This window comes from Battus philenor, unplaced genomic scaffold (genome assembly GCF_028537555.1).
Source record: "Battus philenor isolate CCGP_79_NKW_IND1 unplaced genomic scaffold, ilBatPhil1.0.hap1 SCAF_22, whole genome shotgun sequence".
Classification (NCBI taxonomy): Eukaryota; Metazoa; Arthropoda; class Insecta; order Lepidoptera; family Papilionidae; genus Battus; species Battus philenor.
In genome coordinates, this window is record NW_027181685.1 from 5,487,126 (window position 1) to 5,513,548 (window position 26,423).

At 33.5% G+C, this 26,423-nt stretch overlaps 2 protein-coding genes across 2 annotated transcripts; one reads left to right on the forward strand and one right to left on the reverse strand.

The window, feature by feature from the left end:
* Window positions 1–12,078, forward strand: LOC137923683 (tetratricopeptide repeat protein 5-like). The gene is made up of 8 exons (XM_068766919.1): window positions 1–171; window positions 308–440; window positions 2,421–2,644; window positions 3,170–3,469; window positions 4,750–4,935; window positions 5,921–6,099; window positions 6,496–6,640; window positions 9,975–12,078. The coding sequence occupies exons 1-8, from the start codon at window positions 103–105 to the stop codon at window positions 10,092–10,094; spliced, it is 1,356 nt and encodes a 451-aa protein (XP_068623020.1). The 5' UTR covers window positions 1–102; the 3' UTR covers window positions 10,095–12,078.
* A 4,858-nt stretch (window positions 12,079–16,936) lies between these two features.
* Window positions 16,937–24,214, reverse strand: LOC137923798 (torso-like protein). Its single transcript, XM_068767071.1, has 5 exons — window positions 24,096–24,214; window positions 21,583–21,801; window positions 20,373–20,667; window positions 18,787–18,921; window positions 16,937–17,737 (listed from the first exon to the last, which is right to left on the reverse strand). Exons 1-5 carry the CDS (start codon window positions 24,206–24,208, stop codon window positions 17,477–17,479), a joined length of 1,023 nt encoding a protein of 340 aa, XP_068623172.1. The 5' UTR covers window positions 24,209–24,214; the 3' UTR covers window positions 16,937–17,476.
* Between the last annotated feature and the right edge of the window lie 2,209 nt (window positions 24,215–26,423).

Here is a 26,423-nt window from a genome sequence, read left to right on the forward strand (position 1 = left end):
GGAGTTTTAATTGCTATTGTGATTGGTGCACAATATTTATTATTGATGAAATAAAATAACTATTATTCTTTAAAATTCTAAAATTAAATTTATGTAGTAACCATGTCTATCGACTCGGAGGAGAAAGTTGAAATATTGGATAATATTACAGATGTTATGGATGGGCTTTCAGTAAGTTTCTGTGATATAGTGAAAATAATATAAAAACTGACGATTCTAATTGTTAATTTCAAAGTATTAATTAATTCTATTTTTATTATCTCTTTAAATACTTAAAATATTATTTCTTTTTTTTTCTTTGGTGCAGAAAGAACTTGAGGAATTGTATTCATTTAGAGATTTATTTTTTGAAAACCATCCTCTGGAGCGAGCTACAGATAAAAACAGATGTGTTGAAGAGAAAAAGAATTTACTCATTGAAAAATTTGAATCCATTGATGGTAAGTTTTGTTTTATTTATTATCCTATTAAGCAATCAAACAAAACGCTACTTACCTGAAAGTATATAGGATAATGTACTTTCACTTTCATTCCTGATGTATATTAATTTATAAATATAGCTAACATATAAGAAAGCTGTTTTTACCTGAAAGAATTAACAATTAGAAAATGTATCGTATGTTGGAGGCAATATATTGGTTCATATATGCTGTGGAAAAAATAAAACTACTATTGTTTCTTCACCCAAAAATGTAATTCTATCTATGACTGTACCTCTACCAACATGTTTTGCAAAAATGCTTTGTGGGAAAAGGTTCACCAATTCTTTTTAGGTAATAAGTAATCTGCACCAGAGAGAAAATAATAAAAAAGTAATCATTTTACAGGCATTTCCTAAATGGTTAACTATCAATGATTGTTTTTGGGAGCTGACAAGTTCCAAAAATCAACTCTCTTTAATTATTATATTGTCTTATATGAAATTTTCAAGATATTTTACAAAATGTGATAAATATTTTAGTTTCTACCATTATTTTATTTTAAGAAAATAGCATCTTTTGTATAAATAATGCCACTCGAAACCAGCAACGGTTTCGAGTGGAAGACTAATTATTGTTGTGATCTTTGGGGGAGGTCTATGCTTTGCAGTAAGCATCTATTGGCTGACATGAATGAATGAATGATAAAATAGTAATTTGGCTGTAGTAGTCTGAGGTGACTTCTTTTTGGAAAATAAATCTTTTGTGAGAACTGTACTGCATTTTTAATTTATTGTAACACTTGAGTGAGATATAAAAATTTCTTCAGCTCTAAAAAATTTTGAACTTAAAATGAATGCTATTGACCATAATCTGGAAGCAATGACTGAAAACTTTTGTTATTAATTTAAAAACCTAGAAGCTGACAGTGAATCAGATGTTGATGATAATTTTTTTTCAATTATCTATGTTGAATAGTTTAATGGCATATCTGTTAAAAAGACATATGTAAATGCAACCTAAGATTCATATGTAAATGATTTATTTACAAAAATATAGTGAAAAGTCACAATAACAACATAAAAAAAACACTTATTGATTGATTATTTATAGGTGTGTAATGATCACACAAGAACACTCTGTATTGCTGACCATTACAGCCACAATACTTTTCATTCTCATGCATTCAAGTTAAAATTTGAACACTACTTTGAATTTAGACATTTTGTTAGCAATGTGGCTGCTGCAATGGCATTTGGGTTGATTTCAAGGAACAATATATGCATGTGTGGTAGAGTCACCTCCGATTTTCATGTTAACAGATGAATGCACACTTAAGAAGGTTCAGATATATGCTTGGGTGGCAATTGAACTTTTCTGCAAAATGTATACAAGTGTAAAAATTTTATTTATATCTGGTGTGGATTTCTAGTAAAAAAATTCCAGTTTTTTATTTCCATATTTTAACAAATTGATTTTGATATGTTTTAAAGATAAAAATCCTGTGAAATTATGATAAAAAAACTCATATTATTTCCATATGATCAAATTAGATAACTGCATTTGATTGTCATCCTTTCAATTTTTTGGTACAGTTGGTCATGATCGAAAAACTTATTTAGATTAAATATGAGTGTGATTGAATATATTTATTACAAAGGTATTCCATACACTCTTATTTTCTATGTATTGTAGTTGTGTTTAAACATTTAACTATATTTATTAGACTTCTTTGTTCTGTATTATGTTTTTTTATTTGCGTCTACAGAAGTGTGTACTATGTAGAATAATTTAAAGGATAAGTTAACATCACATATTGTTAAAATTTGATTGCATATTATTTGTAAATACTGTTGTACTAAACAAATATAAAGTAAAAATATAAAATTTTTGTATCACTCAATGTTAAAATGAAGTTGCACTGATAATATGTTTCAGAATATGGTAGTACAATTATCATAATTATATTTATTTGTCATTACATAAAAAAATTTGTTTTAGTTGACACACAAGTTCCATTCTCTCTTCGTGCTCAGTTTCTCTACTTGAAAGGCAGATGTTATAATATTATTCCAACTTATGATTCAAGAGCATCACAATATCTTAGTAAAGCAGTAAAATTAAATCCTCACCTTGTAGCAGCTTGGAATGAATTGGGAGAGTGCTATTGGAAAAACATGAATGTTAAAGATGCAAAAGCTAGCTTTGAAGGTGCTTTGAAGCATGTAAGTTACAAATCTTTACAACCTCAGTGATTTGGCTTTAAATTAATATTAATGTTTAGCTGTGACTTTCACAAACCTTATAATTAATGATTAATAAATATTTACGAGACAGTTGACGCAGGGTGGGATGGCCCTCCATTAAAATCAATGATATGGTCAAAGTTCCATGAGTCCGGAAGAGTCCGGTTATTGTGTCGATCTTTAGGGGAGGCCTATGTTTTGCAAATGGCGCCTATTGCCTGACATGATGATGATGAAATTTTTACGTTTAAAATTAAAAACATACTTAAAAAAAATCATTTATTGATTGTTCTATGACATTACAATTCAATGTTGTACGGTTTTTATATTTTTAATAGACAAAACAATGTACTATAGAATTTTGTGAGATAAATTATTTATCATCAGTGAAGCATTGCAGTCTTTATTATTTTGGTCTAAAGAAAATGTAGTTATAATAACTAATAAGGGATTTTTAATGATATTTGTTAATAAAAATGATTAAAATTAATTTTAATGTACCAGGAGCGCAATCGTGTTTCTCTCCGTTGCCTCTCAATTATCTTACGGCAAGAAAGCAGCGGCAAAAAGCGAAAAGAAGCAGTTTCTCTTATACTAAAAAGTGTAGAATTGGCAAAGGAAGCTGTTGCACAGGATATTAAAGATGGAGTTTCCTGGTCAGTCTTGGGCAATGCATATCTGTGCCAATTTTTTTCTGTAGCCCAAGATCCGGCTACGTTAAAATCATGCATGTCTGCTTATAAGCAAGCATGGTTGGATCCGAAAGCTAAAGGACAGCCAGATTTATATTATAATATAGGAATTGTGAGTATAAAAATAAAATATTTGTATAATTAAAATTAGGAGGTTGGTGGGGGATATCGGTCGTACAACCGAGTGTTGGTTACGGAGTTGGGTTGGGGAGTGTTGATCACGAGCCGCTGGATGCAGACGGCCCAAAACCGGTCAAAGTAGCCATCTTTGGGGAAGGCCTATGTTTTGCTGTGGGCGCCAATAGGCCGGCATGATGATGATGATGATAATGATTATTTTTAGCAGAAGTAGTTAACTATGACACATTACTTTATTTTAGAAAATAAAGAGACCATTTATGTGTGTATATAAAATTAAAATTGATCAATAAAGCAATTGTGGTACTTTGTTAAATTGCTATGAATGTTTGCATATTTTTATTTTAGTTAAAAATATATGTTTCAATACAAAACCATGTTAATACTCAGAAAACACCGTCATTCAGACAGCCAGATATGACAGTTACTGTGTATATCATAGATGATAAGGCAAGCATTATTTTACGCCATCGTCAGCGGCGCACCGAAAAGGGGAATTCCATTGAAAAAAAAAATTATTTATGTCGGTATAAATGCTCTAATGTTACTGCCTCACGACCTTCCGGCGCTAGGAAGAATCCCCCAAAAAATCTTTTTTGGTTGCAATTTCATAAATTCTATTTTTGGTCATTTTTAACATGCCCAAAAATATTTAGGCCAAATTCTATTCCTACAGGAGTTTGAAAATAAAGTTTGAAAATGTATTTCTTTTAAATTAACGCCTCAATTCCTTCTTTGGAATTGAATGGTTGAATGTCGTAAATTACATTATTAGATAACCTCTACTTGACGAAAGGAATATTCCTTCCAAATTTCATGTCTTAAAGCATTGTGATTGAAGAGATTTTGTAATGAGTCATTACATAGGTAGAAATCTCTTATTATCTTAAACTGGACTCTAAAAATTTAATGTCGGTAAAGCAGTGGCTGTTTAACCTTGACACTTCAGAGATGGCGCTGATTGTAATGGCGTCCATTTCGGTCGGTAAAGCAGTTGCTATTTGAGATGTTAAAGTGATAATTTATAATATTGCATAATAAACTTTTAAAAGGAATAAACAATTTAAATAATAACTTAAAATGTCGGTTCTCTATTTTCAGAACAACTCAATATTTTTCATTTGAAGCATACACCTACATAGTAGCGAGAAATTTTCTTATATATCTAAAGATAAATAATAATTTGTTTACGGCATTTATGCTCTTTTGTATACTTTTCATATTTTTTAAGATTAAAGCTATTTTAAATTCCAGGCATTCAAATATGAAGAGAACTATGAAGAGGCTTTGGAAAGCTTTGATTTTTCGTGCCGTCTTGATCCCACATGGCAGACGCCTCACACTGAACGAGCAAAGCTTGTGCAATATCTAAAAACAACCAATGATTTAGTGCGCACACGCGGAAAATTGAAAACGAAACGTCTAACACAACTTGTGCAGGTACTTATATTAACAATTGGCTGACCCAAAGAATTCATTTCGTCTAACAGTCAATGAATAAGCAGATATTCGGATTTTAAAATTGATTTAAAAGTATTTAGTTAATTTTTTTATTAGGCTCGTAAGTGTATATGACTTTAAAAGATCCTTAGAGTTTAACTAACATTAATCCTGACATCGTTACATTATTATACAATTCTATCTATCTGTCAAAACTTATATCAAGTCAGTGAGACTTGATATAAGTTTTCTTCAATAGAAAAAAAGAGAAAACAGATTTTCGAATAATAAAATAAATGTAGTTTATACGTAAAAGTTTTTAATCTATTTATAAATTAAACCATAGTCATATCTAATAATTAGCGTCCGACTAGAAGAAAAAAAATCTTTAGGTGAGAAACATTAGTATCACACAAGTCAAATTCAATTCACGGTGGAGATTGTTTAATAGTCTGCATTCTATAATCGTGGGTAGACTATTCAACAAAGCTATATTGCGTGTATACAGGATGATTGGAAGTGAGTAGTAAAATCTTTAAATGGCTTGACTAGTGTGTGTTGCTGGTGATAACTAACGGATCATAAACGCAGTCACCTACAGTTAAGAAGGTACTACATCACCCAGAGAGTAATGGAGAGAGCTATGTTCGGAGTTTTGCTGGGGGATATAATCAAATGAGGGTATCCTCAAAAGAAACAAGGTCACCGACGTAGGTCCAAGAGTTGCTCGTCTGAACTGGCATTGAACCGAAAGGTTCTCAAGTGGCGACCACGAGGTTGGTCTATGACTTATTTAAGGCTGCGGCGTCGCTGGATGCGGGCAGCGCAAGACATGGGCATCGTGCGATCTTTAGAAAAGAAGATGAAGAGCTATACATTCACACATATTTTGTCTACATTATACTACATCAAAAACATATGTTTTAAATGTAAATGTTTAATAATATCACTTGTCCTTTGTATCTTTATTACAAATAATTTCCAGACTATAGATAAGAAAATGCTGGGCGTGTACACCCCGGGCACATTTCACAATGTCGGAGCTCGTCGAGATGTTACATTGGAGCTTTGTCGGCTGGATGAATTAGTGGAAGGCGTTAATGAAGGCAAAGTCGTGCTGGGCAGGGTTGTTGGCTCCATACATAATGAGAATGCTGTACCTTTGTTAGTACATTTTCTTTCTTATAATTACCCTGTACGAAGTAATTACTCTGAAACTCCATTGAAATGTGAAAGGCGAATAAGTTCTGGCAATACAAAGCCTTTATTGACAACAATTCATTTCATTGAGTACTTACCCTATTTTTGAAAACTCATTTTCTTCTTTTATTTATTATATCCGAAATCGTTGATTTTTGGATAGGGTGTATCATTAATTGATAGCTAATAAAGTCGATATAAACCAATCGCCCTGTTTATGGAACAGCATTAGATATATAACATATAGGTTTTTGAACCATTGCTACTAATTGTGCTACAATTGCATACAAGTGCATATGACCTTTAATAATAAGTAATGTAACATCAAACTAAATTTTTAAAATGTTTTTTTTTTTCCAGTACATTTGCCATAGTAGATGAGAGTATGATGTGCATTAGTGTGACCGTGTACAACTGGGCGGACGGGCGAGGTGCTATCATTGGTGACTGCGTCGCAATACCAGAGCCACACTTGAAGACACTCAAGTTGGAATCCAAATTGGCTGTATGTTAAACTTTTCCTTTATCAAAAAGAACTAATTTAATAATAAATTTCCTGTAGTAGGACTGGAACGGAGCGGTCGATACTCCACCCTCTTCGTCTCGTCACGCGCATTCTTAAGACGCATTACGGAGGTTTTGTTTACTACTATAACTAAAATTGAAAATTTCTTTGATTCTATTTTATTACTTTCTATTTTTTCAGCCGATAGACGCCCACTTTTAGGCATAGGCTTCCCTAAAACACGGCCAAGATGACCACCGTTCCCGCGGTGCCCGCTTTCAGCGACTTCCTGCGACTTAATTATGTAGTCGGTCCAACTAGATTTACCTACGCCGTGTCTACCGGCTCGTGGTCGCCACACGAGAACATTTAGAAACAGACCTAACAGCTATCAGTTGCACGAGCTTTGCTTCCCACCCACTGCCATTTTACACGAGCACTTTTTGTGCTACGTCAGTGACCTTGGTTCTTTTGCAGATCTCCTCATTGCCCACCCACTGCCACTTCGGACGAGCTCTTTTTTGTGCTACGTCAGTGATCTTGGTTCTTTTGCAGATCTCCTCATTTCCCACCCACTGCCACTTCAGACGAGCGCTTTTTTGTGCTACGTCAGTGATCTTGGTTCTTTTGCAGATCTCCTCGTTTCTCACCCACTGCCACTTCAGACGAGCACTTTTTTGTGCTACGTCAGTGATCTTAGTTCTTTTGCGGATCTCCTCATTTCTCACCCACTGCCACTTCGGACGAGCTCTTTTTTGTGCTACGTCAGTGATCTTGGTTCTTTTGCAGATCTCCTCATTTCCCACCCACTGACACTTCGGACGAGCTCTTTTTTGTGCTACGTCAGTGATCTTGGTTCTTTTGCGGATCTCCTCATTTCCCACCCACTGCCACTTCGGACGAGCTCTTTTTTGTGCTACGTCAGTGATCTTGGTTCTTTTGCAGATCTCCTCATTTCCCACCCACTGCCACTTCAGACGAGCGCTTTTTTGTGCTACGTCAGTGATCTTGGTTCTTTTGCAGATCTCCTCGTTTCTCACCCACTGCCACTTCAGACGAGCACTTTTTTGTGCTACGTCAGTGATCTTAGTTCTTTTGCGGATCTCCTCATTTCTCACCCACTGCCACTTCGGACGAGCTCTTTTTTGTGCTACGTCAGTGATCTTGGTTCTTTTGCAGATCTCCTCATTTCCCACCCACTGCCACTTCGGACGAGCTCTTTTTTGTGCTACGTCAGTGATCTTGGTTCTTTTGCAGATCTCCTCATTTCTCACCCACTGCCACTTCAGACGAGCACTTTTTTGTGCTACGTCAGTGATCTTAGTTCTTTTGCGGATCTCCTCATTTCTCACCCACTGCCACTTCGGACGAGCTCTTTTTTGTGCTACGTCAGAGATCTTGGTTCTTTTGCAGATCTCCTCATTTCCCACCCACTGACACTTCGGACGAGCTCTTTTTTGTGCTACGTCAGTGATCTTGGTTCTTTTGCGGATCTCCTCGTTTCTCACCCACTGCCACTTCAGACGAGCACTTTTTTGTGCTACGTCAGTGATCTTAGTTCTTTTGCGGATCTCCTCATTTCTCACCCACTGCCACTTCGGACGAGCTCTTTTTTGTGCTACGTCAGAGATCTTGGTTCTTTTGCAGATCTCCTCATTTCCCACCCACTGCCACTTCGGACGAGCTCTTTTTTGTGCTACGTCAGAGATCTTGGTTCTTTTGCAGATCTCCTCATTTCCCACCCACTGACACTTCGGACGAGCTCTTTTTTGTGCTACGTCAGTGATCTTGGTTCTTTTGCGGATCTCCTCATTTCCCACCCACTGCCACTTCGGACGAGCTCTTTTTTGTGCTACGTCAGTGATCTTGGTTCTTTTGCAGATCTCCTCGTTTCTCACCCACTGCCACTTCAGACGAGCACTTTTTTGTGCTACGTCAGTGATCTTAGTTCTTTTGCGGATCTCCTCATTTCTCACCCACTGCCACTTCAGACGAGCTCTTTTTTGTGCTACGTCAGTGATCTTAGTTCTTTTGCGGATCTCCTCATTTCTCACCCACTGCCACTTCGGACGAGCTCTTTTTTGTGCTACGTCAGTGATCTTGGTTCTTTTGCAGATCTCCTCATTTCCCACCCACTGCCACTTCGGACGAGCTCTTTTTTGTGCTACGTCAGTGATCTTGGTTCTTTTGCGGATCTCCTCATTTCTCACCCACTGCCACTTCAGACGAGCTCTTTTTTGTGCTACGTCAGTGATCTTAGTTCTTTTGCGGATCTCCTCATTTCTCACCCACTGCCACTTCGGACGAGCTCTTTTTTGTGCTACGTCAGTGATCTTGGTTCTTTTGCAGATCTCCTCATTTCCCACCCACTGCCACTTCGGACGAGCTCTTTTTTGTGCTACGTCAGTGATCTTGGTTCTTTTGCAGATCTCCTCGTTTCTCACCCACTGCCACTTCAGACGAGCACTTTTTTGTGCTACGTCAGTGATCTTGGTTCTTTTGCGGATCTCCTCATTTCTCACCCACTGCCACTTCAGACGAATAAATAAATTTTTACGAATGAACGAATACATTTTTAACACCAAGTTATCTACCAAGAAAAAGGGTCAAACTCTTAAATCATTACAGTTAATAGTTTTTGAAGTGAAAACTTTTTCATCAAGTAAGTTCATCATGGTAGGAAAACTTCTCGTTTGTTTTAGATAAATTTGTCTTAAACATCAAAAGTCTCATTAAGATATTTTAGTGTAAAAAGTTATTATTGTAATACATGAAATAGTATTTTATTACTTTCTAATTAGCTTTGACAAAGACGCAATAAATTTAAATATTTAAAAAAATTGTGTTACAATAAATTTGTTATTTATATTTTGAAGTGTTCTTAAATTTTGCCATTCGAAAATATAAATAATTTTAAGCAATCCGTAATGTTCTATTTATTACCATAAATCTTTCCTTTTCATTTTTTTTACTTGGTAGTACTGTAAGTTAACCTTATTTATTGGACAGACAATAGTTAATATTATAGTAGTCTAAAGTTGAAAAAAAAAACATTAATTTTTAAACAATATTTAAAAATTATTACTATATCTATATCCAACTTTAAGCAAGTTTTCTGAAAATAGATTATGTTATATTTTTATAAAAGACTAAATTTAATGTATTTTTTTAAATAATTTCATTAGTGTTTTATTTTTAATTTTCGACGCGAATACCAGACTGTTAATACTTTTAATTAAAAAGGAAAAAAGGTTTAAATTTAAAGAAAAAAAATATTTCTCATTTCTATAGGAAATCCTTATTCCTGTTTTAATTATTTTTTTTTTAATTTCAGACTTATGACTTCAAATCCGTGAGGTTGAACAACCCTATGGTGTTGCTGGTAAATGGAAAAAGGGTTGGCAGAAACCAAGTCGCCTGCACCTGTGTGACCAGCACATACGAGATACACTGACTAGCGTATATATTGAGGGATTTACTGCTACATTAAGTAGTGCCCTCAATTTGAAAGACAATGATGTGATAACATTTGTTTTGATGACAAAACAATTTTCATAATTCAATTATTGGGGCTTGTTTTTAAATCAATTTTGCTTTAAATCGCAGCCTAAGACAACTAATTTTTAAACTATAATTATCATTATTATATAATAACTTGGTATTTTTTAATTACATATCGGGTACTCAGATGAATATTAACCTAAAATTAGCGATGGCTAATACAATACGGAGACGGCTTCAGTGAATTATACGTGGTAATACAAGCAGACAGAGCTATTATTTTCGAGGCCTTTATCTGATGTAATTTGTCTTACTTACACAAGCAGCGGTATGAATTTCTTTAATACAAAAGTACTTTCCATAATAAGCCAATGGTTAAATTTTGGAATATGCATCTGAATATTAGATATAACGATTGTGTTATTCTTAAGTTGTGGTTTCAAATTGTTGCTTTAGAAATATCGAGCATGTAAATATGGCATTAACCATAATAATTTATGTTATTGGTGTTGTTTCGCTTGTTTGCTTTTATCAAAGTTTTTATACTAGAGATATAAAAATGTTTGATGAGGACTGAATATAATTTGTAATTTTTAGTTATTTGTTAATATAATGAAGTTTCATGATATTTTAACCATAAATAAAATTAATAATTTTCTTAAAGATTTTAACAATTTCGTAAATATTTTCTGGTCTGTTTGTTTAATTCTTGGAACCAGATCCAAATATTGTCAGCTGTTTACCGCACTCCTAGCTTTTTTAAAAAAATATATAATTATTTGGTTAACATATTGTGATTATTATTATATTTTTAACCAAAAATTAGCGCACATTCTGCATTAAAAATTCTGTACTCTATACAGTTAATTGTATTTGTATTTATTTTTATTAAATATTACTTCAAATGCATAAGTTATTGTGTTCGTTGTATTTTTTAGTAAAATTACTAGTTTAGTGTTTTGTCAATAAAAAGCCGTGAACGGGTAATCGGATGTAAATTAATCTAAAAATGTGGAGTCGGCTTTTTAATCTTGATATTTAAGAAATGCATAAGATTTTATTTGATACTCTGTGTTGCAGACATCGAGAAGTCTTATCACTGAATGCAGTTTTTTTTTCAGAAGTATAGAAATAGAGAAAGACATGTAGACATTTACAGGCATATAAAAAGTTTGAAAACACTTTAAAAACTATCGATAATATTTATTTATAAAATACCAACCGTGACTATGAAGTATAATATGAAGGATAGTATCTTAGTTATTAATCATATTTTTTAACTTAAGTTTAGGTACTTAAAAAAAACAATTTAAATTGCCTATTATCACAAAGTTTTAGGAAAATCAAACGGTACATATTATGTGGCAAAATTAAGTAACACGATAGAATCCAGATAAATTCGGGTCGATAACTGTTTTTATATTTTGTCGAATAACTAGACGCCATATTGGAATAGGGTTTGTTTGTTAAATGTAGATTGTTTTGTTCCATTAGGTTATTTTTAATTTTTTTTATGATAGCTGTAAAGCCAGACCATTTTAAGTGATTCTGAGCAGAGTAATACTTGGGGCAGTTCGTTTTCTGAGATACAGATATTGATAAATGTGATCCAAATATGTAGAAGAAGCGTAGCATAAAGACATATCCTATCTCTCACGAATATAAACGCCGAATAAAAAGCCGATAAGCAGGGCGACATTCCAGGGTGACAAATTTTTAAGGGTGCCGATATAAAAATATTTTATTTTACGTTTTAATTAATATTGTCATTTAAATGTTATATATTACATATATGCAACAGTATTAGTATGGTTTACTTTTCAAAGTCTAATTCCGCTCGTTATTTTTTGTTTAACTATAATAACTGATATATTAATTTTTACATAAATATTTTTTTACACAGTTATTGCGTAATTTAAAATTTTTATATGATTTTACATTTTGTTTTATTTGTAGTTAATTTGTATATCCTTATATGAAAGGGCGCCAAATTTTATTTCGCCTGGAACGATCAAAATTCTTAAACCGGCCCTGATTGTAGCTATTTTGAGTATTATTATTCCGTCACAAAGATATATGTTTAATTAATATATCAGGATATAAAATTTGATCCTGTTTGCAATTGGTTAGGTACCTATATATATGATTAGAAGAAACTTTTTTCTACTTCAGGGGAGGAGGACAGGGGCTATGTGGGATTCCTACCCACTAGAAGATGGTCTCCCTCTGCTCATTGTGAGAGTTATTATTCCCACAGTTCCTAGCGCGGCGCTGGTGGATCGCTTGTCCCGGAGTATGAGTTGTTCACGCTACCCCTGAAACCCTTGTGGTGCTCTCACGATGGTTCGAGTCTTCGTCGATCCGTCCGCCTCAGAGTTCTTGAAGCTAGTGAGAGTTTAGGGCTCCCACACAAAATCCCGCGACTCCAAAAGCTTCGTTTCTGGTGGGGGACACTATTAAAGGCAGTCACGAGGCGCGTCCGTCTGCTGATGATGTCGTCTCCGAGTGAATCCTCTTCTGCCGATTCAGCTCGGCCGCCTGAAACATGAACATCTCACTAAAGGGGCCTAACCTAATATATACTTAGAAGCAAGGGATCTAGAGTGAACTGTAACGTAATTAAACATGCTTTCATTTATGTAATTAGATTAATTTTAATTTCGAAATTAGGAATTAGAAATTGCAGAATTTTATTTACACAAAAATTCTTTCTATTATTAGCCGAATATTCATTTTTTGGTTAATTTACATCCGAATATACGATTTGTTGTAATAAATGTTAGTGTTGTAAGAATATTTCAACTATTCAGTACTTTAAATCTTTAATACACTTTCTGAATGTTGATATTGAAACTTTTGTAAGAATGGATTTCTAACTTTTGATTAATTATAATTAAAACATGTTAAATTTCTATACAGTGTGATATTTTAGAGAAACATTTTTTTGGCTTTATATAATTAGTAAGTTTTTTGGTTAACTGAGTATCGAGTTACATTATACTAATGACTCGCTTCCTCATAAATGAATAGTCGTAGTATTATTGACTACGTCGAGAACAAGTCTATCTTTTGTCTTGTAAAAGATATTAGTTTGCAGGTTTTGCACAGATACAGAAATATGGTTTCAATTTTGGTACTTCTTTGGATTGATCTGTTTCTCAATACTTTCTCCTACCTAAAATAATAAATTTAAATTTTAAAAAATCCTGTAATAGTATGAAGGATTTTTTAAGTGATAAGCTTGGTAATAAATTGCTCGACTACTGTATTTATGATATTATGAAAGTGATGAAAAAAACCCGTCTGAGTTTGTTGTGGGTTCTTCTCAGATCGGGGTGTGTTTGGAACCCTCGTAGTTTTAGATATGCATAGGGGAGCCTAATTTGATTCTAGATTATTAAATTAGGCTCCTCTGGTGTTCTCATGTGGTTGCTATATGATCCCATATTGATGATAATATGAATAAATGAAAGAATATATGTATTTGTGGCATAACGGTGACAGGGTAGTTTTTTAACCATTAGAATATTATGGTTAAATAAACTATAAAATGAATGACTGAATGCGATTGGCCTAGTAACATAGTGAAGGCACATATTTTGCTTATTGATATGATCTCTATTATATTAATTGTTAGTAATGATTATTGTATTGTATTAGTGTAGTTATATTAATATATACATATATCTTAGAATTATAAACTAGCTATTGGAGCTATCAACCTACAAAGTTATTATTTGATTAGAAATTATGGCTTCAATAAGTTACTGATTAGATACCTTCTTACGACTAGGTGTAAATTGTTGTCTCGCTTGCACAAACAGGTGTAGTTACCTGCAGGTTTTTTTAACCATCTCTTTTTTTTTGGATGCAAGTTAGTCTCCTCGAAAGTAAAGTCAATTTTTTTATCCTATTCCCACCACTTTGTTTTGAAGAAAAAATCCATTTTTTTTTGTAAAAATATGCCTTGGGAAAATATAATTTTCAATCACTTTTATCATTTTATAGCAAATTTCCAATATTTTCGCAATCCTTCTTGCGTGACGTCAGAAAAAAGTCCCACTGAAGGCACTCGGGATTTTCCGTTTCATAAGTGTTTTCCATAATAAGCCAACACTAAATTATGCATCCAAATATCAGATCTCTGATGATTAATTAAGTAATTCCAAAGGAAAACTTTTAAAATTAAAATGTCGTATATGTGTAATGAAGGATTTCTCCGTAAATGTTATAGTTTTGAGATAACTAATATTTGTTTACGGTGCGCAATCGGTTCCAAAAGAAGTCAATGAAAGATGTTATAATAGTTTTTATTTGTAATCACAGATTTTAGTATTTTTTTAAAACATTAATTGTAATTTAATACTTCACGTGTATACAATTTCGCAGTTTTGTGAAAGGGATAATTTTGGGGATATTTTGACTAGATCGAATTTTTACGGCATTTCATAAACATTGTTTTTTTTTTTCTAATATTGAAACCTCGTATAAATTAAAAAATCTGATTATGTAAAGGTTAATAATATTTTCGTTAATGATATTCGACCTGCTTAGTCACGAAAATTGTTACTTGTGGGTGCCGTCTAAGTCACAATATTACGTAATTTTAAGACTCTTGTGCCATTGTGGTATTGCAAATATTTGAAATTAAAGATTTAATGTATCTCAATGTTACGTAAAACAATATTTTTCAGACATAATTTGACTTCTTGAGGTCAACGAGTATCTTTAGTAATACCGTATGGAATAAAACTTCAAGTATTATTAAATACAGTTTGATATTAACTATACTGTCTCTTGAACTAATTTATATAACAAGATCGTATTTAAGTATATTAATTGTAAAACATGTTAACCTGAATATATTTAGGTAATGATTTGATAGTTAGTAATCTCTCTTTCTATACCAATTAATGTATTAAAATAAATTTAAAAATACTAAAAAAAATTGTTTTATTGTCTGACGCGATTAATTTAAAAATTTTTTATGAATTTTAAACTAGTTTTAGTTGAGATACTGTCGAGGTCTTAGATTGTTTAGGCAGACGCTCCTTAATATCTAAATAAGCTAATATATATCTAGTTGATCTGTAAATATTGCCACTGGCATAAACAATATAAAAATTATTTGGAATTATTTTTAGAACTTAAAATTTGATTTTAAAATTTTCTCTACCATGGAGTGGACATTTAAAGAGGACAGTACAGTAGCAGCAATTGCTTCACATGTCGTCGATGATGAAATCCCATAGAAGCTCTCTGCAAGGATATCTATGGGGGGATATACCATTATCGCCACGCTTGGTAGGCGGGTTGGCGATCGCGGTGTGGTATTATAGTACGCAGAGGACTCCATTATCCATCTTCTGGTGATTTGTTTGAATTATACAAGACTGTGTCCCCGGAATCCCGTGGCCTGTAATCGCAAGTCTCAGTTATTACATTGGGATACCACTGCTCACTGCTTAACACGTAAGAAGAGTAAAAAAAATCCTTGCCAACGCTTATCAAAGACGATTTTGAAAGGTATTGCGAAAGGCTTGTCTCACTACCTCTTTCGAGAGCGGCCGTGGGTATTCTTAGACGACTGCACCGGCTAGGCTTTGTTTACCATGAAGACTGGTCCTCTTTCAGTCCAAATATTAATCCTTTGGATTACAAAGAATGATAGGTTTTGATTGATGGCTTAAGCGTGTGCTAGACGTCATAAAAATCTAGAGCCAGAAGTCACCCTAGAGTAAAGCAGTGATCGATATAGAAATGAATATGGTGCATCTAGTGATCGATGAATGGCCGAATAAACTATAGGAATGTGTCAGTGTAGGCCGACATTTTAAATAAAAAAATTAAACATTTGATAAAAACTTAGTTTCAGTATTATAAGTAATTAAACTTGTGACTATAATTAAGGATCGACTCTGCAGCGTGTCTGTTGGTAAGTTCTTGTCACCTCTTGGTGTGTGAGCGAGAGGACTAGAGACGTAGAGAATCGTTAAGCACTCTGTTCATATATCGTGTGTGCCTTACCAGTATTACCGCTCATATACTTCAGACTATTAGGTGATTCGTAGTTTTACCACACAATAATCCTGTGTCTGTGAACTTTATATACACATATTTTTTTTGATATGTTTAAAGTTTTGTTTGGAATATAGAAATGAAGTTGAAAATGGCAGTAGGTCACAAAGCGAGTAAAACAGACTGCCGATGGTGTCTTAAGATCACGGGTCGAGAAGCACAGCGTATAACGTGAAAAAACGCTGGAAGCCGCTTCATACCGGTCTTATTGGAAATCTCTAAGGGAGACTTATGTCCAACTGTGGATATTCTACGCCTATAATGATGGTGATGATAAGGATGTAAAGAAATCTGTATTTTTATAGTTTTAATTGTATCTCATTTGATAATGTTTGTTATTTTGATATAATAAATAAACACACCAGTTTAACTATTTATTTATAAAATACTGACGAAAAACATCTAATATTGTATGGGACATATTACAATTGGTCTGTAGAAAATGACGGTTACATTAGCTTATTATAATATCAAGACAATAATTATTTTAATTTATTAAATACTAGGGGGACCGAAAAGTAATGTCGCTTTCTTAAGTTAAATTCACACGACTTGATTTTTAATAAATTTTATTTCTAATCAACAATATATTCCTTAAACCTTCGTTATCAACAAACTTTTGCCATCTAGTATAAAAAAATTTCATTCACGACATTACTTCCCAGTCCCCCTAATATATTGAATCCAAATCTATAGATTGCTCGTAGATAAATTTTAGGTAACGCTTAGAGTCACATCAATACATCTATATTACTTTAAATAATTTTTCTTTAACTTTAAACGCACGTATCTTCATAGCATTATCATTATGTCAACGGTCATTGGGTAAACAGACACGCGATCGAAGGGAGATTTTTATAAATAATAAATTACGTTTCTTCCACGAATACAGCATGCTACGTATTTCAATATTTGATAATGCAATTAATTATTACATATCAATTGCCAGTTCGTCCATCACCAAAATATCATTTTGATTAAGTATCTGACAGTCAAATATTTTTGACATTATACATGAATAAAAGTATATTAACTTTCTGAGAAAAGGCATAAGCTCTTACGTGATTTATTATTCCTTCAAATAATTACTTTTAAACAGTTGACACTTTTAATTTTTCTCCTTTACAGTATTTTTAAACTACCCTACCGAATATTACCAATATAATTCTGTTTATTTTTACATCTAAACGCTTTAAAATAGTCATAGTTTTGGTACCCGTATTTAATTTTTTGCCACAAAAACAATATATCTCAATTTTAGGCATTTACTTCCCATAATTTTAGATCGTTGTCGACGATTTCCGCAAACGTCTCTGCCTTGTCAGGGTCTTCGAACAATGGCCTCAGGGTTTTTAAACCGAGACCCAATAAAGCGCCGTTGTCCAGTAGGTCGTTAAGCTTAAATGCCAGTATGGGGTTGTAGTGGAGTCGCAATAAACTTGGTCTTGAGTACAAGTATTGGCTATCTCTGAGGTTCAACTTGGCCCAAGTCTCGACTGTTTTGTTACCGCTGGCTATCTGTAATTTAAATTTAAAAAAGTAATAAACTCTGGTTAAAACTGCAGTAGACTAACTAGGGATCTTCTACGAGGTATTTTAGGAGGGTACTCCTAAAAGATATATTTTTCATGCGGATGTTTTTTATTAATACCAGAATTCCAGTGCTGTAGTGATGTTTTCAGATACCTCGGGTTCGATGTTCTTTCGAGACCAAAGACTTTCTTTAAGGTAGCGCATATCAAGAGCTGTTTGAGACTCGACTCGGTTCGCTGCATGCAACTATTTATACATTACCGAGTTGGGAGACTGCCGAGCTATTAGTTCCCTTCGGCAGATGATTCATGGAGTGACTAGGCTAAAGGAATTTTTGTATACATGGTCCTTTTATTGGGGCCTCTCGTTCTCCCCTACATGCGGGATAGGGATAGGGACTTTCAGCTTTTAGCTTTTTAATGTTGTTTTTAATGTTTAATCCTATATATTATATATATATATATATACATATATATAAATATATGTATATATATATATATTTGTATATATATAAATATATGTATATATATACAGTACAGGTACATACTTAGTTTTTGATTGACTACTCGTGTCTCTTTTTTCCTATTTTATTTCTTTTACTTGTAAATATCTTTAAATTTAATTTCATTCCAAATTTATCATAGATATAAAATGCTTTCTTATCAGAGCTTTAGAGACTTTTACTTATTTAACTACCTATTTCTACTTATTGCGCAAGCTGAATGGTTTCCTCGAGGACACCTCGGCTTGGACTGTCACACGTCGATAATACGTTAAGATTGTTTGTCCGTTGATATTTACTGCACCGGGTATGGTGTGGTAGAACGCTGAAGGCACTTAGTCTAAACCTTTTTACAAATGATGAGTGATATTTCTTTTTAATATTCATTAGTTGGAAAAGTAGTTTTGACAAAAATGCCTCTTGAATAATTACGATCCTTCATTACATTGTTATAATTTCTTTTATATTATCGAGCAAAGAGAATCTAGTAGAAGATACGTAATTAGATTATTATAATTTGTTAAAAACTGACCCGAATTTCTCCAACTTGTTTAAGGAAATATGACGAGAAGTAGAAGCGTAAGTTGTCGGAGCTCGCGTGCCGAGTGTCACGGTGTCGTATGTAAGCCCGTAGTATGTTGTAGCCGGTTCTTTTGTATTTGAAGACCTGTTAAATACAATATTAACAACTTATTTTTATTGTATTAACGTGTATCGTTACATTGTGAATACCATAAAAATTACCTGCATTAAGAATGGCTTAGCAATTGTGGTGTACAACAGATAGCACAAAATTAATAATTTATTTAAAGATCATCACCATCACTATTGTACCAGCCGATAGACGGGCACTGTAAGGCCCTGACGATGACCGGTCTAGCGCCGCCATCGACTTCACGCGTCTACCGGCACGTGGTCGCCATCTGTAATTTCGGAAACCTTTCGGCCCCAACGGCCATCGGTTAAAAGAGCAACCTGCCCCGCCTACTGCCACTTTAGATAACAATTTCTGTTTCAATCAGCGAAACTCCTATCTAGTATCCTTATATAGTAGTAAGGTCCTTTATCTAGTTACGTCTTTTCAATATTTTAAAACGAATTAGCGACAAATTAGTAAACTTTAAGGGACGTCTGTAGATCCAAAAATACGTACCAGAGGTAGTTATTTTATTTGGCTCTAGGTGGCGTTGTTTGTCTAACAATTAAAAAAGGGCTATGAACTTTCGTAAAGTATATATGGAAGCTGGTAGCAGAGTGAACATTTTATGGCGGTTTTACCGTGTTATTAAAGTTTGTAATAAATTAGAGGTGTATACTTTTTGGTGACGAATGGTCACTGTTTGCTTTTACAGAATCCGCGAGATTGAAAATATAAGGCCTTCGAGCTTAAACCTTATTTTATTACCGAGAGCTGCGTGAAGAGCTTCGGCTCGTGCCGCTACTTACTGCTTTATCAAGGGTTTAGACGCGTTTAAGAATGGTTATTCGCGACATGGTCAAAGTAACTAGTCTATTTTCAAATTGTCTGATGTTTCAATGGTAGGATGTCCACTACTGCACACGGACCTCCCCTATAGATTTCCAAAAGGACCGTTTGGAAGCAGCCTGCGTGCAGCATCTGGCGACAATCTTAACAAAGTTGTCTATCCACCGTAGGACCCAGCGGCTTTCATTTCTGTCAGCTGTGTGACTTGCTGCTACTTCACCTTCATATCTGCTAGGCTAAGTCAGCTATTTCCGTTTGTCTACGGATCTCCAGATTTCAGACTCGAACTTGAAAATACCGAGCATCGCCCTCCTCGTGACTTGTGAACTTGTCAATGAAGTTGGAATTTAATAGTCTATACATGTTAATTTCTAATATTTTAGTTTCTGTATTTGTTAAGTGAACAAAAATTATTACAATAAAAGACCGAAGGCATAGCCGTAGTTGCGGCAAGTCGCTGAATGAGGCAATGTAAGACCGGTCATCGTGGCGATTTTTAGGAGGGACCCATGGTTTGCAGTGATCTTTCATCGGCTAATACGAAGATGATGATGTTATAACTATGTTTTAGATATAACAAATACTTTTGTTCGTGTAATTACTGCGTAACATTTAAATAAAATGTAACTCACTTGGTAAATAAAGTTGCCCGTAACGTACGAGTCGATGTAATGTGTTCCGTAGCTTTTCATGAACTTTCTCACTTCGCTTGTGTCGCTAATGTTTAGCTTGTCGACCGCACGCTTCACGTAATTTCTGACGGAGGCGTTTTTTAAACTATCCAGCTGCACCGACCTATGCACCTTCTTTAACTTTACAAGTACGTAGCAACAGTTATCCGGTTTTGGATCGTACTCGATGCCAAATGCGCGCATTATTTCGTCTGGTATCCAATCACCTAAGAACGCCTTCCAAGGTTTGTCTGTTCTGGAAATAATAATCGGATAGTTCATTATATAACCGTATTTCAATCAATTCCAGCACGCAAGTTATTTATTGTGTAAGGTTTTAAACAATTTTTTATGAAAACTTAAAAAATAAAGATAAAAACTACATTTTTCTTTACTTTATTACGCGTTGTATTTATAATATTAAACCTAGTAAAAAAACTCTTCACTAGAATCTATATAAAGGGAGATGTAAATTTCGCACTAATGTATTTTAACTAATTTCAAAATAAATTTTAACTAACTTGCGTGACTTATGTAAAAACTTTTTTCGGAAAACCTGTCGCTTAGTATAGCAAATTATCATTAAAACATATGACAAACACGTTATAATATTCATTTATTTATTTATTAATTTAAACGTTTCTTAACTGTAAAAAATTTTGTTCAAAGATATTTTAAAGGTCTAAATACTTTCATCATTATCACCATTGTAACATCGTCTCGTTGCGGGTCTCGTCCACATTGTGGATGGACCTGTTATGCTGCGCTTGATGATCCATGAAATCTATTCCACAATCATAAGGCTCATGCAGCCATTATTTCTGCTCGCTATATGACCTGTTCACTGCTATTTAAACTTGCCAATCCACATGGTTATGTGGATTACATTTGTTCATCTACGGATCCTATCATTCCTGATTCGATTTCGTAGAGAAACCCCAAACATCTCATCACCCAAACATCCATGGCGTTGAGTGACTCTAAGCTTACATGAAAGTGAGAGACGACGTTTCTGTACAAATCATCAGAATTTGCCCACATTGATTGTAGAACTTCGGTTAAAGGCACAGTTATTGTACATAACGATGTTTTAGTACCTTATAGTATATTAATTTACTATTTCTTGCTCTTGTCATAGACGGCCGTTAATAACATAAAAAGCATTACTTACCCTTCTATTCTAAAATTCTCGAAGTACGTCGCCAATAAATCATCGAAAGTCTCGCAGAGCAGGATGTTTATGTCGATCATGGTATCTCCACTGATTTGTCTGCTGCTAACGTTCAGAAACAGTCGGATATTCTTCTCCCGGAAAGGCTCGATGTGCATGGGAATGTCATCATCGTAATCGGCAGACACCACTTGTGTGACTTGAGATAGATCTCCATAGCTGCAAAAGAAATTTTAGCTACTATTCTTTTTATTTCAATTCTCTGTTAAAACATTATTGGTATTACTCTTATTTTATATTTTAGTACAATGTCCATAAATTATTTTTTTAAAGTCGGTTTAAGCAATTGTGCTGATTAAAGTTCTATTGAAACCGTTTAAAAAACCCTTAGGAAATGATAAAAGTCTAATTAGTCAAAGAGAATTTATCTAGGTTATGATATGAAGACCAAGAGCATTGGAGATCATATTTGACAGATCGAATCATTTTTTTAATTGCCTCCAGTTGATCCACATTATCATTATCATTATTTCAGGTACGTAGTCCACTGTTGGAAATAGCCTCTCTCAAAGATTTCCTATTAGACCGACTAATAACAGCCTGCATGAAAATCTTGTAGTTTTCTGATGGTCTCACCAAAGTCGTCAGCCCACCTTGAGATGGGGACGTTCTACGCTGTAATTACGAAGAATTTAAAGGCCCCAGCGCGCCAATTGCCAAGTTACCTTCGATCGTCAACGAATCGCCATACTCCAGTTTCGATCTTATTGATATATGTATCTCGACAATATGTCATACATTTGGTGAAAAGAGCGTACATAGAATAGCGATCATACTTGCATAGCGTTGCTCCAACTGTCTTATAGGTGTTCATAAAACAGACACACTTATTTAAATTAAGGGATTTTTTAACGAACCTAACACGTTCACATAACAAGGCCATATAGCCGATTTTTTTTTAGTAATGTAGTAACTTATGGTAATGCTAGAAGGTATATACAGATCTTCAATGAAAGGGTTAGAGATCTTTAACGGATTTTAGGAGAGAATGTAACATTTCGATGCTAAAACTGATACAGGCGAAATAATGCTTCGTTCGGGTACGATAATAAATGGATTAATGGTCCGTCTGGTTATAGGAAAAAAAGTGGTTATTTCAATTTTTGTTCCTTTACACATTGATACAAATATATATATATATATATATATATATATATGTATACTTATATACACATATATATATTAGTGTTTTGTACATCTAGAGAGGTATACCAAAAGAATGGGTCAATGTTATAGAAATTAGTGTTACGTTTCTCAATATAAAATATAGATATGCCGCCTCCAAATGCATTTTAATATGAGAGTAACCGAGTCCGTCACTTTAGTTGGTTTTCATTGTGAACACTTTTCCTTGTTAAAGCATATTTTTCTAAATTAAAACTGTAAAAGCCGAGAGATAAGCTATTCGAATTTGATCGTTATATTTAATAGTGGCACATCAAACAGTGAGCTTCTAAGAGGTGATAACTTATTTTATTTCCATGAGCGACATTTAGCTTGGATCGTCAGCTGAAGCGATTTAACAGCTTAGTGGTCTTCCAACCCGGTAAATGTAAATGTAGCGGTAGTATGTAGCGGCTCTAATCGAACCTATTTCGGGAGCATTTGATTCTCGCTTCCTTAGGTTTGGCGCGACGGCGCCAAGCCTCTTTTTGGCAGACACGTCGTCTCAAACCCGCAGAATCTGGGAAGCAGTGAGAGTCCGTTCCAAAGAGATAACTTATTTTTTTAAACTATTTAGTATGTTTTAGTGATTTCATATTTTTGAAAACATAACATTGCCATAGATAGACTGGAGCACTTATTATCAGTTCAATATTGTGTTCGATAAATTTTTTAATTCATAAATTGCAGTTTTTTTTTTCAAAACCGCTACGCTTTATCCCAAAATGATATTTAAATTTAAGTGGTAACCTACTTTTGTAGGATTTTGGCAATGAATGAAGCGATTCCTGTCATCTGTAAAAACCCTTTTGAGGTAATACAAATTCTGATTTTTATATATACTGTATAAACGTAAAAAATTTAGGTCAAGCCAAAAGTCACAATACATAGACTACACCAAGATAAATGAAGTCGTTTTTATAAAACAAAGCATTCACTAGAAATCTGTTCGTCGACTCTATCTGTATTAATAATAATTTGTACTTAAAACATCACTGGGATTTAAACCCACACTAATATTATATCGTTTAGACTGTTAAGGTTATCGTCGATTTAATTCATTTCGTGACACTAAAAAGCGAAGATATTTTAAATTAAAAATTTAAAATAAAAGTAATTTTATGATACAATACCCAAGTTTTCATTTACAATAACTTAATGTAAATAAAATAATTATTTTATCCGGTTATTAGTTATTTTTGTTATTACAAACACGGAATCAAGGCAATAATAAATAATAATATAGTACGTGTGGCAATTGTTTCAAATATAAAAAGGTTTTTACTCACTTAGCGAATACATCGATAGCGTTACCGATGTTCAAGCCGTATCCCAAGTCAGTCTCTTCGCTCTGACACAACCCACTGCACAGGAAAATCAAAACGCACACCCGAAAAGACATATCGAACTAATTATTCATGTTTTAATAAAGCTCGCCGCACGAAGGCGGCATATCAACTGGCTTTTTTCACATTTTGCTAATGTTAACACGGAGTAAACACAAAATGAACTTGACCTGAGAGATTAGTTTAGTCGCGCACGCTGGTAACTACAACGTTTAGCGTTCGGTTTTGTTTATGCTGACGGTGAAAGATTTAACTGTCTTTTGGCATTTGTCATAAAAAACCGACAATAATCGTAAAGAAATATGCTGGTCGTTAAACATATGTATTTCATTCGTTTGAATTAAATTTTTAGCTTTTTTGTGAACAACTGTGTATTAACATGTGTGCTGATCGACGCCCACTGCATGGCATAGGCCTCACTCAAAAATCGATTGCCGATCTTACTCTGCCTATATCTAGCGCCTTCCAGCAACTGTGTATGGATTTACAATATACTTCAATGTAATATCAAAGAATTATCACGTAATTAATTTAAAACATTTATTCAACAAATACTTATAAGTAATACTTTAATAGTGTGAAGCATTTTAAGTTATAATAAAGCCTGGGAATTTATTTTTAATATAGGATACTGTGGAAGTAGTAAAAAAAACACCGATTGAACTTGTGAGTTCTTCATAGATCAGGGCGCGTTTGGAGCCCTCATTGTAATAAGTTGTATTTTTTCATTATAGCTCAACCTGGTTCTAGTTTCTATTAAATTGGGCTCTTTCCTCTTTTCATATGGTAACTGCAAATTATTTTATTTAGATAAAAACATGAATAAATATAAATAGGTGAAATCGTAGGATCACAGAAAATTGCTATTAAAATAGGTTATACGTCTATCCTAATTTTATTTGTTATAAATTATTAAAAGTATGTAACATGTTACAATAACGCATTCAAAGATAGGAAATTTTGACTGTTCAATTCAATCGAAGATATTGATTGAATCTTATTATTATTATTATTTTTATTAGTTATTATAATTAAACAGTCACATTTATTAGACGAAAGACTAAATTCGTGTCCATTCTAGCTCTGCCATGAATGTAATATTACGTCACGGTAACATTGTGTTGAAAGTTGAATTAAGTCAGCATTTAAAAACTTCCGCGTAAGCCACTTCGGCCTAGATATATAGATATTTCTTTACACAAAGTCAGTGGTAACCAAATTGCAGAATATTTAAATTTGATCTAAATGTCATTCTCGGTTATGAAGAAGCTATTACGATTTTTTTTTAATTACATATGATTATACAACGATTCAGTTTAAATTCCATTTGTAATAACATAGAAGTGTAAAATACTTAATATGTGTTTTATTGTTTTTGCTTCTTAATTATTGGTTCGGAATAGCGCTTTTAAAACCTTATAATCAAGCATAATCTCATTCTATTAATACAGTGATATCTCTATTAGTCATTACTTTTATTTTTTAGAGTATTTCCCACTTTATTTTTCTGTACAGTGAGAATAATAATTATTTGAATGCTCTTCAAGTAACGCGAGGATTTCCTACTTTGTATCTTAATACTACTCTAGACTTGTAATGTTTTTTTTTTAATTAATTTTGCGTACGTGTACACATTTTATCAATAGTATCCTTATAAAATGAAATATATTCGATTTAAATATTTCTAAAAGAGTGAAGTAAACGTAAATAATAATATTTTGAATGTTTATGCACACAGTACAGTTACTATTATTTAATTAATAAAAGACAAACTACACTTATAATATACACACTATTTTTAAAGGTATTTTTTTAATTAATATCCCCTAATTGTTTCAAACGGAATAGTGCCCGTTTACGCGTGGTTTTGTATACCCACGGTATGTGTGCAAGCGGACTACACATAGTCAGCTGTATGTAATGCGTTTTCAAGGAACATTTGAGCACGTTATGTGAATATCCCTACAATGCGTTTTCCTATAACGCAGAACTAGTCGACCGTATGTACGTACATAATTAATAATTACATTAAACTGAGATTCTAGTAATGGTTAATGAAATTCTGTGAAGACAATTAAACTCTTCAAAAACTGAATTCTAAGATTAAGTTTAAATCTTTCGTAAGTGTTCTATGCTATAACAGACAAATGACTGTAAATTCTGAAATGGTTTGATCGGTATCTTAGAACATTTTATTCATACTTTATGTCGTGCAGTTTGAAAGTGACTGACGAAATATGTTCGCATTGTTTAAAAGGTCATAACGGCTCT

Excerpts from the sequence above, each read along its gene's own strand:
- LOC137923683 (XM_068766919.1), top strand. The coding sequence starts at position 103 with ATGTCTATCGACTCGGAGGAGAAAGTTGAAATATTGGATAATATTACA. Across the intron at positions 172-307 it reads ATGTTATGGATGGGCTTTCA|AAAGAACTTGAGGAATTGTA; the intron begins GTAAGTTTCTGT and ends TCTTTGGTGCAG. Across the intron at positions 3,470-4,749 it reads TATATTATAATATAGGAATT|GCATTCAAATATGAAGAGAA; the intron begins GTGAGTATAAAA and ends TTTAAATTCCAG.
- LOC137923798 (XM_068767071.1), bottom strand. The coding sequence starts at position 24,208 with ATGTCTTTTCGGGTGTGCGTTTTGATTTTCCTGTGCAGTGGGTTGTGT. Across the intron at positions 21,802-24,095 it reads GCTATCGATGTATTCGCTAA|CTATGGAGATCTATCTCAAG; the intron begins GTGAGTAAAAAC and ends TTTCTTTTGCAG. Across the intron at positions 17,738-18,786 it reads AACAAGTTGGAGAAATTCGG|ATAGCCAGCGGTAACAAAAC; the intron begins GTCAGTTTTTAA and ends TTTAAATTACAG.